The 15,738-nt window shown below is 40.6% G+C and overlaps 1 protein-coding gene across 1 annotated transcript in view; it reads left to right on the forward strand.

The window, feature by feature from the left end:
* Positions 9,867-15,738, forward strand: part of LOC109845778 — a 30,060-nt gene continuing 24,188 nt past the window's right edge. Inside the window, exon 1 of the mRNA XM_020415047.1 lies at positions 9,867-10,010. Within this exon, the coding sequence (XP_020270636.1) occupies positions 9,867-10,010 (144 nt within the window). The remainder of the gene's footprint in view (positions 10,011-15,738) is intronic.

The following is a 15,738-nucleotide window of genomic DNA, read 5'->3' on the forward strand; positions in this document are numbered from 1 at the left end:
TGCTAATAAATAACTTAGGGGATTAAGTTATTAACTGAAGGTATAGATGAGGGACTATATACAATTTACCTTAACTTAAGTTTATTATAAAGGGTTTTTGTTTTTAGGCTCATTTGTTTACTCCTCTTTATCTTTAAATCCAAGTACTATTACTTATATCTTTAAGCCTAACTCTCTTTTTGTATTTATCTTTAAACCCAATCTTCAAAATACAATACTTTCAGCACTTGTATTTATACAGAATCCCCAAAATACCCCTTGGCCCCATATAAACCAGTATCTCTCATCATCCTACCCTTTTCAACTCAGTCCTAAATTAAAAAAAGATAGCCCTATTGCCGTCATCGCCAGTCTCCAGCCGTCGTCGCCCGTCGTCGTTGTTGCCCATCGCTCGTCGTCTCCAGCACGCCGTCCCGTGCCCGCCTTGTCTCTAGCCGCCTTCTACTCCAACCACCGTCTCCAGTCGTTTTGTTAATGGGCAAGTTTGAATGAGTCTAAAACGTTGGGTTGCTAGAATGAAGGTGAAGCATTCATGGAGACCAAGACCAATGAGCCAGCCTTGAATGAATAATTAGTTTTCTTAGCTTCTTATAATCATGTCTTTTTGTCATTGTTCGATAATTGCTTCTGTATTGTAAGGGACGGGGCGACAGGGTGGAGGGATTTCCTGTTGAAAGGCGAGGGAGGAGGTCACTAGAGGGTGGGTCGCCAGTAGAGGGAAATGTTAAGGTCAGAGAGAGAGAGAGAGGAATGATATATGAAAATGGGGAAGAAGGAATAAGCGAGTATTTCTTTTGTCGCCCGTCTCCAGCCGCCGTCTCCGTTGCCCGCCGCCTCGTCACCCTGGACACGAAGCTATATAGATGTGTTTGTAATGTACGGGTGTGTTGATGTGTTTGTAATGTATGGGGGCAATTGGTGAGGTTTTTTTTAAGAACTGGTTTTATTTAGATGCTATATTTATTATTTTTGTGCATAATTATGCTTAATTTTTTATGGTGAGGTAAAATTCAGTTGGTTAAGAATAATATTTAGAGCACTATGGTGTAGTTTATCTACTTAGTTGATTTAGTATGATGCTAATAGATGGGGGTAACCGATGTTATGTGCTGAAGCCTGATAAAGTTATTTTTTTTTACCTTTGAAAATAAATTCTGGTAATTTAATGTTGATGTTAATTGGATGCAACTGCTAGCAAAGGGAAAGAAAAATAATAGTGAAGCTGAATATGACAAAGGAGTAACCCATACTCACCATTGTCTTCCCTTGATTTCTTGGATAATGTGCTACACTGGGTAACATGCTATACTTATTGGATAGTGTGCTATACTTACAGGTTAACGTGCTATACTTACTGTGTAACGTGCTATACTTATAGGCTAACATGTTATACTTACATTATTACGTGCTATATTTACAGGTTAATGTGTTATGCTTACAGACTAACATGCTATACTTACAGACTAACGTGCTATACTTACAGGTTAACGTGTTATACTTACATTATAACATGCTATACTTACAGGTTAATGTGTTATACTTATAGACTAACGTGCTATACTTAGAGACTAATGTGTTTTACTTACAGGCTAACGTGCTATACTTACATTATAACGTGTTATACTTATAAGCTAACGTGCTATATTTACATTATAACGTGCTATACTTACATGTTAACGTACTATACTTACATTATAACGTGCTATACTTATAGTTTATGTGTTATACTTACAGACTAACATGCTATACTTACAGACTAATGTGCTATACTTACAGGTTAACGTGTTATACTTACATTATAACGTGCTATACTTACAGGTTAACATGTTATACTTACATTATAACGTGCTATACTTACATTATAATGTGCTATACTTACAAACTAATGTACTATACTTACAGTCTAATATGCTATACTTACAGGCTAACGTGTTATACTTACATTATAATATGCTATACTTACAGTTTAACGTGCTATACTTACATTATAATGTGCTATACTTACAGGTTAATGTGCTATACTTACAGGTTAATGTATTATACTTACATTATAACGTGCTATACTTACTGACTAACGTGCTATACTTACAGGTTAACCTGTAAGTATAGCACATTATAATATAAGTCTAGCTTAACCTATAAGTATAACATGTTATAATGTAAGTATAGCACGTTGTCTGTAAGTATAGCACATTAGTCTGTAAATTTAGCACGTTAGTCTGTAAGTATAACACATTAACCCGTAAGTATAGCACGTTATAATGTAAGTATAACACGTTAACCTGTAAGTATAGCACATTATAATGTAAATATAGCACGTTAACCTGTAAGTATAGCACGTTATAATGTAAGTATAACACGTTAGCCTGCAAGTATAACACATTATAAATGTAAGTATAACACGTTAGCATGTAGGTATAGCACATTAGTTTATAAGTATAGCACGTTAGTCTGTAAGTATAACACATTAACCTGTAAGTATAGCACGTTAACCTGTAAGTATAGCACATTATAAGTAAGTATAGCACGTTAGCCTATAAGTATAACACATTAGTCTGTAAGTATAGCACGTTAGTCTGTAAGCATAACACATTAACCTATAAGTATAGCACGTTATAATATAAGTATAACAAGTTAACATATAAATATAGCACATTATAATATAAGTATAGCACGTTAACCTGTAAGTATAATACGTTATAATATAAGTATAGCACGTTAGCCTGTAAATATAGTACATTAGTCTGTAAGTATAGCATGTTAGTTTGCAAGTATAACACATTAACCTGTAAGTATAGCACATTATAATGTAAGTATAACACGTTAACCTGTAAGTATAGCACGTTATCCAGTAAGTATAGCATGTTACCCAGTATAGCATATTATCTAAGAAATCAAGGGAAGATAATGGCGAGTATCGATTACTCCTTTGTCTCCTTTGTCATATTCAGCTTCACAATTATTTTTTCCCCTTTGCTAGCACTTGCATTCAACTAACATCAACATTAAATTGCCAGAATTTATTTTCAAGGGTAAAAAAATAACTTCATCAGACTTCAACACATAACATCGATTAATCCCCATCAATTAGCATCATACTAAATCAAGTAAGTAGATAAACCACACCTTAGTGCTCTAACTATTATTCTCAACCAACTGAATTTTACCTCGCCGTCTAAAGTTAAGCATAATTATGCACAAAAACAATAAATATAACATCCAAATAAAACCAGTTCTTACAAAAATCTCTGTAGGCGTCGAAAAATGCTTGCAGGCATCCAAATACCACTCAAAACAATATGGGAGAACAATTTACACGTCATCAGGCAACACAAGGTGGCGCGGCAGCCCATGGCGTCGCGGCTAAGGCGCGACAGCATATAGTGCCGCGGCTAAGGCGCGACAGCACATAGTGCCGCGGCTAAGCCGCGACAGCACATAGTGCCGCGGCTAAGGCGCGGCAGCCTGTTGTGTCGTGGCTTAGGCGCTGCAACCTAGGGTGCCGCGGCTATATTAAAGGAGTACTGTGGCGGTTACAAGGCAATTATATGATGATTTTTTGAGGCCTACGTGGCAGCATATCAGAAATAGAACGTGTGCTGACGTGGCCAAGCAGTTAAACCACGGAAAAAGTGGTTAAATGTCGTGGGAGAACGGTTTCAAGCACGATGGAACGTGCTGATAACCGTCTCTTTGGCCGCGCCCCTCACGGTTCAATCAGAATCTGTGATTTGGTGGTCCACGAGTCAAAGCGCTCCCGGCACAGGCAAAGATCCCACGCAAGCAGTGATCCAAACAACGATCCTGCGTTTGTTTTCCAAAAGTTGTAATTTTTATTTTGTTGTGTAAAATAAGTCTTATAAAAAGGCTATTTCTTTTGAATTTGTTGTAATCGACCGAAGATATAATGAATTCCATAACAAAACCAACTTTTGACGCAAACAAGCTGGCGACCACAGTGGGAGCCAACGGTCTCGCTGCCGAGACCGTCGTGTCGCAGCCGATCAAGATCCCGGTTGAATCCATGGTCGAATACGAATTCGACCAAACCAAGTTTGAGGAATATCTCTCATCATCCTCTTCAAGATCTTCATTGTCTCGCAAGTATAAGAGGATCTCACAATTGAGGAAGACTTACATGCCAAAGAAGGCACAAAATGAAGACTCTCGCCTGATTGTTGCTGAGGATTTTACTCGCAACACCTCTGCTCACAATGACTCTTATCTAGTTAAAGAGTCATCGAATCAAAGCCCACCAGCACTGACGAAGAGGGCTCGTCAGAGACAACGTCAGCGCCGCGCTCGTCAAATAGCTAAGGCATTGGAACAAACCGACGGGGTTCGCTATCATGCAGACCTAGAGTCGAGGAGACATCGAGTGGTTCAGTTGTCTCAACGACCAATCACTCATGTCTCTGCTAAACTCACGACGGAGGAATGGACTATTGTCAAAAAGACTCGTTCGACCCTCAAAGAACGTATACAAAAACGTCGTGCAAACGCTGCTCATGCCTGAGCTCCCCTACAACAAAGACAAGAAAGGGAGAAGGAAACGGTGACCAAAGAACCACCGAAATTCTGCCAAGTTTGGATTCCAAAAACTAGAGTTGTGCAAAATCAGCATTCGGAGCCCGTTAAGACTCCATACCCACAAGGGGGTGGTTCTAAACGTGCGATTCCCGACATAACCTTGGATCGTTCAAAGACAACAATAAATTGTCCTGAGAATACCAACAAGGTTTTACACTCTCAGAAGAATACGCATTCACCAAAAGACATCGTCATACCTGGGAGGTCATGCCAACAAACGATACGATTTTTTGGCAATCATACCAATGAATCGTATTATCAAGTTGGGGGTGTGAATAAATTTTGAAAAAGAATTATTCGCTCTCATTGTTCCTGTGCGCGACTCGTTAAAGCAGCATTATCAGAATGTGACTGTTACAAACGAGAAGCCATCCCACGAAGAGTCTCTGTATTATCTAAGCCTAAACCGAGACATTTCCGCAAAAGAAAATCAGCTGCCCAAGATGATGAATTCCCTGAAGTCACTATCAACGTGGCTGATAAAAGAAAGTCTAAGCGGCATTCAAGTGACTCAAATCCCGACTTTTCTCCGGGAGGAAAAGTCAATCCAAGAATTGCTCAAAGGATGTCTCGACTCCAATTAGGAGCCATCAGACGCAGAGATTACAAAAGAATGCAAGAAGGAATGTCCTCGGAGGATGAATTCTCGGACACTTGTTCTGCAATCGCTTCTGATGATACAATATCTAGCACGGGACAAACCAGAGAAGTACTCACGATCACCTCTGATCAATTTGCTCAAATGCTTCAAGAAGCTCTAGCGAAGCAACATGAAGAAATCAGAGCTGAGATGAAGACAGAGATGGAGCTAACTATCCAATAAATGAGAGAAGTGCTAACTCAACGGCCTCAACCTCCTGAGTCCAGTCAGCGAGCTGAATCCAGCCGCCACACTCAGAATGTGGCAGATGATAGTGATCCAGAAGTGGATGAAGTCATCTTTGCTGATACACCTCCCAATAGCAATAACGCTGGGGGTGGTTTAACACACCCTCCCAATAACGATATTGGGGGTGGTTCAATGGCACCTCTTACAGGGGGTGGTCTAACTCATTCTCCTCAACGTCCTTCAAATGAAGACATAGACGATGATGAGAAAATGAAAGAGCTTGAAAACAAAATCAACGCTTTGATGACGGCTCAAGAAGTGAAAAAGACGGGTATTCCATGTCCCTATCCAAGAGAATGGAATTCAATACCGTACCCGGCAAAATTCAACATGATTAACTTCACACCGTTTGACGGGAAGAACTCGCCTATTCAGCACTTGATTTATTTCAAGTCTCATTTGAGTATGATCTCCGGAAATGAGGCTTTAATGGTCCGGTCATTCGTTGGCACCCTTCGCGGGTCGGCCTTCGATTGGTACCGACGGCTCAAGCCAGGGAGCATCAATTGCTGGGATGACATAGAAAATTTGTTCCTCAGCAACTTCTTCGATGATGACACCGAAGTGTCAATCGGAACCCTTCTGGATGAAAAACAAAAAGACGGGGAGTCAGTCGACAATTTTGTCAAGCGCTTCTGTAACAAGGCAATGAATTGTAGAGATCCTGTTATAGAGGAGTTCATTCTGCAAACATGCCACAATAATCTCTCTATCGATGTCCTGGAAGCCCTGGGAGTCGTACCATCCAAAACTTGGAAAGATTTGAAAATGCGCGGCGAACAAGCTGAACACTTTCTTAAAAGAAAGAAAGCTGAGAGAAGCCGACCAACGACATCTGCAATCGCTGGGAACGAGACTCTCGATCCGAGGTTTCAGAAGGAGTATTCTTTCGAAGATGATAAAGCTCCAGCCATATTGAAATACCTCCTCGCCAACGACAAGATCGAGCTACCACCTATTAAAGATCAGGAGGGAGCTAAAAGGATTACAGATCCAAACTACTGTGCATACCACAGAAGGGTTCTTCATCCCCCCAAGGTTTGTTTTGGACTCAAAAATAAAATCCAAGCCTTAATTGACTCCGACGTCATAACGGCGAAACAAGCCAAGTAAAGACGACTCATACTCCATTGGATACACGAGTATAAACTGTTTCCCCAAACTCCATTGGGTACACGAGTATAAACTGTTTCCCCACACTCCAAAGAGCATATGAGTATAAACTGCTTCTCGATTATCCAACTGAGTACAATGTTAAACCCGGTTTCGCAAAGGAAGCTGGGGGTAGATGATTTATATAACGGGAAGTTCCCTTTAAACAGTTAGGACCAAAGCCAAAATCCCCTCTCGATTCGTTCCATGAACGAGAGGTCCACAAATTGAACGATCAAACCTTTAAACAGTTAGGATCGTCTCAAATTCCCATCTTGGTCAAACCTTTAAACAGTTAGGACCAAAGCCAAAATCCCCTCTCGATTCGTTCCATGAACGAGAGGTCCACAAATTGAACGATCAAACCTTTAAACAGTTAGGATCGTCTCAAATTCCCATCTTGGTCAAACCTTTAAACAGTTAGGACCAAAGCCAAAATCCCCTCTCGATTCGTTCCATGAACGAGAGGTCCACAAATTGAACGATCAAACCTTTAAACAGTTAGGATCGTCTCAAATTCCCATCTTGGTCAAACCTTTAAACAGTTAGGACCAAAGCCAAAATCCCCTCTCGATTCGTTCCATGAACGAGAGGTCCACAAATTGAACGATCAAACCTTTAAACAGTTAGGATCGTCTCAAATTCCCATCTTGGTCAAACCTTTAAACAGTTAGGACCAAAGCCAAAATCCCCTCTCGATTCGTTCCATGAACGAGAGGTCCACAAATTGAATGATCAAACCTTTAAACAGTTAGGATCGTCTCAAATTCCCATCTTGGTCAAACCTTTAAACAGTTAGGACCAAAGCCAAAATCCCCTCTCGATTCGTTCCATGAACGAGAGGTCCACAAATTGAATGATCAAACCTTTAAACAGTTAGGATCATCTCAGAACTCCCACTTGGTCAAACCTTACTACAGTTAGGACCACAGCCAAAATCTCCTTTTGATTCATTTTACGAACGAAAGGTCCAGCTTTGAATTGGATAATCAAACCTTATGACAGTTAGGATTATTCAAACCAGTCTAGATTTTCTAAGTGGAGATCCCACTTTGAATTTCTTTTGCACCAGGAGATAGAATATAAAATTCTTCCTCTCCGATTCCGGGTTCATCTCTACCAACAAACAAGAGACCAGAAGATAGAATATAAAATTCTTTCTCTCCGATTCTGGGTTCATCTCTGCCAACAAACAAGAGACCAGGAGATAGAATATAAAATTCTTCCTCTCCATCATCGGGTTTATCTCTACCAACAAACAAGAGACCAGGAGATAGAATATAAAACTCTTCCTCTCCATCATCGGGTTCATCTCTACCAAAAAAAAAGAGACCATATTACTCCAATAGGTACACGAGTCTAAACTGTTTCCCTACCATCAACAGGAAGTTTCTGGAGAATATCACTCAAAATATTCTTAAGAATAACCTGGCTACCTCCCAACGGGTATACGAGGTTAAACTATTTCCCGAGAACTCCAATAAAAGCATTGAGTAGACTAAAAGATAAAGAAGTCAAGGATTGAAGCCATTCACAGATCATTCTACGCAACTTCCTCAACAAAGCACTGGAGAAATTGCAAGGAAAGCTTATCATATCCAAAGTGTCCCAGACTCCTCTCTAAAAAAATGATGAGTCTGAGATACTTTGGAGGGGGTATCTGTAGGCGTCAAAAAATGCTTACAGACATTCAAACACCACTCAAGATGACATAGGAGAATATACACGTCATCAAACAACACATGGCGGCGCGACAAGACATAGTGCCGCGGCTAAGGCACGGCAGACCAAGATGCCACGGCTAAGGCGCGGCAGATCAAAGTGCCGCGGCTAAGGCGCGGCAGCCTATGATGCCGCGGCTTAACCGCTGCAGCCTATGGTGCCGCGGCTTAACCGCTACAACCTATGGTGCCGCGGCAATTAAAGAAGAATGTTGTGGCAGTTTTAAGGGAGTTATCTGATGATTTTTGAGGCCTACGTGGCAGCATATCAGAAATAGAACGTGTGCTGACGTGGACAAGCAGTTAAACCACGGAAAAAGTGGTTAAAGGTCGTGGGAGAACGGTTTCAAGCACGATGGAACGTGCTGATAACCGTCTCTTTGGCCGCGGCAGCCTATACTGCCGCTACTGCCGCGCCAATAGCCGCGGCAGTGTAGACTGCAGCGGCCAAAGAGAAAGCACTTGGTCAGTTATTCCGCCCCCGTTTTAACTGTGGTGCACTGAGACCCCTATAAATACCTCCCTACACACGAAATAAAAGGGGGAGAGCAGATTAGAGCAGAGGGCCTTGAGTTTTGGGTGAATTAGAACAAGAGAGAGAGAGTCTTCCTTCTTCACAAACATCCTCAAGAAGCTTCTGGCGATTCCTAGAGATCTAAGCTCAGACTTGATCTTTGGAAGAGTGAACATCTTACATCGATAAGATATTCGCTTCAAATTCTTACTTCGATAAACGAAGGAAGAATCATTAAACCCCTCACGGTTCAATCAGAATCTGTGATTCGGTGGTCCACGAGTCAAAGCGCTCCCGGCACAGGCAAAGTCCCACGCAAGCAGTGATCCAAACAACGATCCTGTGTTTGTTTCTAAGAAGTTGTAATTTTCATTTTGTTGTGTAAAAGAAGTCTTATAAAAAGGCTATCTCTTTTGAATTTATTGTAATCGACTGAAAATATAATGAATTCCACAACGAGAGCAACTTTTGACGCAAACAATCTCACCACCTCATCATGTGAATTACATCTCACCAATCGCCCCCCATACATTAAAAACACATCAACACACCCGTACATTACAAACACATCTATATAGTTTCGTATCTAGGGCGACGGGGCGGTAGGCAATGGAGACGGTGGCTGGAGACGGGCAACAAAAGAAATACCCGCTTCTTCCTTCTTCCCCATTTTTATATATCATTCCTCTCTCTCCGACCTTAACATTTCCCTCTACTGGCGACCCACCCTCCAGTGACCTCCTCCCTTGCCTTTCAACAGGAAATCCCTCCACCCTGTCACCCCGTCACTTACAATACGGGTGCAATTATCAAACAACGACAAAAAAGACATGATTATAAGCAGCTAAGAAAGCTAATTATTCATTCAAAGTTGGCTCCTTGGTATTGGTCTCCATGAATGTTGCACCCTCATTCTAAAAACCCAACGTTTTAGACTCATTCAAACTTGCCCATTAACAAAACAGCTGGAGACGACGGCTGGAATAGAAGGCGGCTAGAGATGGGTGGTGGGCTGCCGTCGCCCACCGCCGTCGCCGTTGCCATCGCTTGCCGTCTCCACCTGCGTCTTGGTTATGGCCCACCAGCCCATCTCTACCGCCTTCTATTCCAGCCGTCGTCTCCAGCTGTTTTGTTAATGGCGCAAGTTTGAATGCAGTCTAAAAACGTTGGCGTTTTTAGATGAGGCAACATGCATGGAGACCAATACCAAGGAGCAACTTTCGATTGAATGAATTAATGTAGCTTTCTTAGCTGCTTATAATCATGTCTTTTTTTTTGTCGGGGGAGCGAGGAGGCGTGGTTTGATAATATGCACCCGTATTGTAAGTGACGGGTGACCAGGGGGGGGGGTCGAGATTATCCTGTGAAAGGCAAGGGGAGGAGGTCACTGGAGGGTGGCGTTGCAGTGTAGAGGGAATGTTAAGCGTCGGAGAGAGGATGATATATAAATGGGAAGAAGGAAGAAGCGGGGTATTTCTTTTGTTGCCGCGTCTCCAGCCACCGTCTCCATTGCTACCGCGCCCGTCGCCCTAGCGATACGAAACTATATTAGATGTGTTTGTAATGTACGGTGGTGTTGATGTGTTTTACCATGGTATGGGGGCCGATTCGTGAGATGTATTCACATGATGAGGTGGTGAGGATTGCTTTGCGTCAAAAGTCGTGCTCTCGTTGTGCGAATTCATTAATTTTCAGTCGATTACAGGATAAATTCAAAAGAGATAGCCTTTGTATAAGGACTATCTGTTTACACAACAAAATGAAAATTACAAACTTCTTAGTAAAACAAACACAGATCGTTGTTTAGGATCACTGGCTTGCCGTCGGACTTGCCGGCAGGTGTGCTGGTCGAGCGCTTTGACTCGCGGTGGACCACGAATCACAGGATTCTATTGAACCGTGAGGCGGTTAATGATTCGGTCTTCTGTATCGCAAGTAGTGAAGAATTTGAAGGGCGAATATCTTATCGAGTGTAAGATGTTTCACCTCTTTCAAAGATCAAGTCTGGAGCTTAGATCTCTAGGGAAATCGCCCAGAAAGCTTGCTTGAGGATGTTTGCTGAAGAAGGAAGACTCTCTCTCTCTGTGTTCGTAATTCAGCCCAAAAACTCAAGCGCCCTCTGCTCGTAGTCTGCTGCTCCCCCTTTTATTTCGTGTGTCAGGAGTATTTATAGGGGTCTCAGATGCCACCACAGTTAAAACGCGGGCGGCGGAATAACTGCAGCCAAAGTGCTTTCTCTCTTGGCCGCTGCATGGTCACACGCTTGCCCGCTGGCTTATGTGGCGCGCTAGTTACTAAGGCTGCCGGCCGGCTAATTGGGCGCGGAGGTTATAAGCTGCCGCGGCCAAAGGAGACGGTTATCAGCACGTGTCCATCAGTGCTTGGAAACCGTTCCCCACGACCTGTTAACCACTTTTTACCGTGCGGTTTAAGCTGCTAGTCCCAAGTCGAGCACACGTTTCTATTTTGAGTATCGCTGCCACGATAGGCCTCAAAAAATCATTCATATAACCGTGCCTTGCTACCGCCACATCATCCTTTGAATATAGCCAGCGAACACCCTAGGTTTGCAGCGCCTAAGCCGGCCGCACAACAGCTGCCGCGCTTAGCCGCGCGGCCGGCAGCTATGTGGTGCTTCGCCGCCTTAGCCACGCGCACTGATGTGCTGTGTCGGCGCGCTTAGCCAGCGGCACTATGTGCTGTCGCGCTTAGCCGCGACGCCATGCGGTGCGGGGGGGGCGGCCACATTGTGGTTGCCCTGATGACGGTGTAAATTATTCTCCCATATTGTTGTTGCAGTGGTATTTGGATGCTGCAAGCATTTCGACGCCTCCATACAGATACCACACTCCAAAGTGATCTCAGAACTCATCATTTTTTCTAGAGAGGAGCTCTGCGGCACACTTTGGATCATGATAGCTGTTCCTTGAGCAATTTCTCCAGCTGCCTTTGTTCGCAGGAAGTTGCCGGTAGAATGATCTCGTGAATGGCTTCAATGCCTTGACTTCTTTATCTTTATCTACTCAGTGCTTGTGTAGATAACTAATTCACATCCAGGTTACTGGCGTTTAATCGCGTCCGTGGCCGTTGTCGGAAGGGTCTGAATCAGCAACTGTGGTTGAGAAAAAGAGAAAATTAATACTCATGATGGCTCTTATTGGAGTGTCGGGAAACAGTTTTAAACTCATATAAAACGTTGCGGGAGGCTAGTCAGGTGTATTCTAATGAATATTGTTGACAGTAATATTCCCAGAAACTTTCTGTTGAGGCTAGTGGCAAACAATTCTAGACTCCTGTCACCTTCATTGGAGTATATTGGTCTCTTTTGTTGGATTAGCAGAATTAAACCGAAAATCGCTGAGAGGAAGAATTTTTATATTCTATCTCCTGGCCGTCTTCTTTTTTGTTGGTAGAGATGAACCCGCGAATCCAGCAGAGAAGAGATTTTATATTCTATCTCCTGCCGTCTCTTAGGTTTCGTTGGGCAGAGATGAACCCAGAGATCGGATGGCAGAAAGCAATTTTATAGTTCTATCTTCTGGTCTCTTGGTTTGTTGGTAGAGATGAACCCGGGAATCGGCGAGAGCGAGAATTTATATTCTGATCTCCTGGGGTCTTCTTGGTTTTGGATCTGGTAGAGATGAAACCGGAATCGGAGAAGGAAGAATTTTAATATTCTAGTCTCCTGGCTGACCAACTAAAAAAATCCTCCTCTGTTCNGCAACAGAGACGACGACTGGAGACGAGCGATAGCGATTAGAGACTGGCGACGCGGCAAGGGGGCTGTCATTTTTTAATTTAGGGCTGAGTTGAAAAGGGTAAGATGATGAGAGATACTGGTTTATATGGGGCCAAGGGGTATTTTAGGGATTCTGTATAAATACAAGTGCTGAAAGTATTGTATTTTGGAGATTGGGTTTAAAGATAAATACAAAAAGAGAATTGGACTTAAAGATACAATTAATAGTACTTGAGTTTAAAAATATAAAGAGGAGTAAACAAATGAGCCTAAAAACAAAAACCCCTTATTATAAATGTAGTAATTTTATAATTTTAAACACTTTGGATATTGACTATACTTAAAATAACTTGTAAGATTATTAACTACTATCTCTATACATATTGACCATTCTTATAAAAGTTGCACATAAACCTTACTTTTGTAAATATAGTCTTCGTTATTCTAATTTCTACATATACTAGTATTTAGACCTATGCAAAACACGGTTTCTAAAAGATTTTCTGTAAATCCTAAACATGTTACTAAAATAAAATATTCTGCTTTAGAAATGAAAGAGTAGATGTAATGCAAATAATGACATCCATGTTTGTTAATAAATAAACAAAAAAGAAGCATTAACTATATAAATATGAAAAATGTCTGGAAAAGTATGATTTGATTAGTCTCCCTTCTCCCTTCCTCAATCTCTATGGTTTCGTTGCAATCAATGGCAGTTCGCGCAATAGCAACATCAACGATGAAGCTAATATGGATGAAACAAGCAGTGGAGGCCAAGATTAAGAGCGAGGCCAAGAAACCTTAGAAAAAGCATGCATTTATATAATTCAATGGTGTTAACATGACTAACATAATCAATTAATGAATGCTTCTAATATTATTAACATACAGTACCTACAAAAATATATATTAATTAGTGACATAATCTTCTTTAACCAAAAACTCAAAGAATCGTGGTTATATGAGTGTACACATTGTGATTTTGCCTTGTATATGTACGTTTTGAGAGTTAGTTAACAATAAAACTCAAATTAAATGACTTAATGGCGAATAGATGGAATACATACTAAAAGATTCTAATATTAATAATACATAATACCAAAATTTTCTTATTGTAGTCAAATTAAATGACAACTATGGTAACATTGACTCAAAGATTATAGTGAATGATACAATTGGTAGAGGTAGGCCTAAGATAACTTATTTGGAAGCAATTAACAGTGATATCATAAAAATGAATGGATGAGACAAACCTTAATGTAACTAAACAGGACAATAGAAGTCATGTTGCTGACCCCAACAATTTAGGATAAAGGCTTTGTTGTTGTTGTTGTTGTATATTTTCACTATTTGATGTTCTAGTAACCTTGCTATGTTGTCAAGTAACATTCCACTTTCTTCATATAGTAACCACTTTACCTATTGATGCTTGAACTATTAATAGCCTTTCGGATTCTCTACCATAGACAAAGTGTACTTCTCATTGGTTGATACATCAGACTTTTATTGATGGTAATTTTCTTTGCCTGTAATCTAGAGGGACCAATGGCTAATAAATGCATTTAATAAGTAGCTAGAAGTTCTGCCCATAAAATGTCTTCCATGTTTCTAAAAGCTGGCTAAAATTTAGAACATGTGTCATGCATATAAATTTCTAGAAATACAGAGAATTAATTCCTCTACTCAATTTTCTTATTGTAGTCAAATTAAATGACAACTATGGCGAATAGATGGAATACATCTTTACGACTCCCCGCCTGTACAAAATTAGTTTGCAAAATGAATTAGAAAAGGCAAAAAATGAATTTGCAAAATTCTAGGGCTTCGTAACAAAATAAGGAACAGAGGATAAACCTTGTTAAATTTCTCCAGTTCGCTAGTTTTGAGGAAGAGGAATTAGGAGGCGTGACGACAATGTTGGAGACGTAGGATCTGCTCGGGTTTGAGTCGATGATGAAGACGTGGGATCTGCTAGGGTTTGAGTCGATAATAGCCAGTGTATGATGCTAATGTGATTGGGGTCTGGATTGTTAAAGAGGGAAGAAGATGAGATGAGAATTTGTTGAAGAGGAAGAAGATTAAATGGGGAAAGGGGAAACCACAACCGAGCTTGAGTTCTCAAGGCAGAACGCGATATCTGAAGTTGAAGAAGACGAAGCGGAGATTTAAAGAAAATGGGGGAAAGGGAAAACTGCACCAGAGATTGGGGAAACATGAGAGAACGTAGGTTGGTTATTCATTTAATTTTTTTTCATTGTTTATAATCTTAGGTTACTGTTCATATTAGCAGTTTTGTTGTTCTCCTTTAGTACTAAAGAAGTAGATAAAATATAACATTCTTTTGCATAAACTCACAACTAAATTTGGCGCATGCTTCCCCCCGGCTCCGCTAACTAGTGCTCTCCAAATGTTTATAATTCAAAATTTTCCTGTCAGATGGCTTTGTTCCATCAAATTTTCCCTCACTCTAACTGCTGTTAAATTTAAATGATTTTTAGGTCTAAATTACCTATCTAACCCTCAAATAAAAAAGAAAAAATCCACCACAGCTGCAGATCTAACCAACCATCAATTTATAAAACCTGACCCGCTTTGAAACAGAAGCTTAGGGCATGTTTGTTTGCACGGAAGTAATTGTGAAGTAGCCGAAGTAAAAGAAGTAGAGGCTACTTCTACTACTTCCAAACAAAAAAGTGTGTTTGGTTCTCTGAAAAACCTACTTCCAATACTTCCTTAAATGCTTATGTGGCGCCTACGTGTCATCCTTAATTCCAAAATTTTTTTCCAATCCTCAATATTCAGAAGTAGCTCGGAAGTAGTTGAAATGCATATTAATTATGACATAAATAATTTTTTTTATTAATATTTCCTTTATTAGTTACTTCTAACAACTTTTCGTTGATAAAATTACTTCCTAATAATATTTTCAAATGTTATCCAAACAAAAAAAAAATAAATGAAGAGGAAAAAGTTTTACTTCCATCACTTCTAAAAATATATGAAACAAACAAAAAATGCTATTTCCACTACTTACTACTTTATAGCTTTGAAAGTTATTTCTATAACCTACTTCTTACTTCTAATACTTCCATTATTCAAACGGGCCCTTAAATGGAGTTTATTTCGGCCTCAT

The sequence above is a fragment of the Asparagus officinalis genome, chromosome 6 (assembly GCF_001876935.1).
Source record: "Asparagus officinalis chromosome 6, Aspof.V1, whole genome shotgun sequence".
In the NCBI taxonomy this organism is placed as follows: Eukaryota; Viridiplantae; Streptophyta; class Magnoliopsida; order Asparagales; family Asparagaceae; genus Asparagus; species Asparagus officinalis.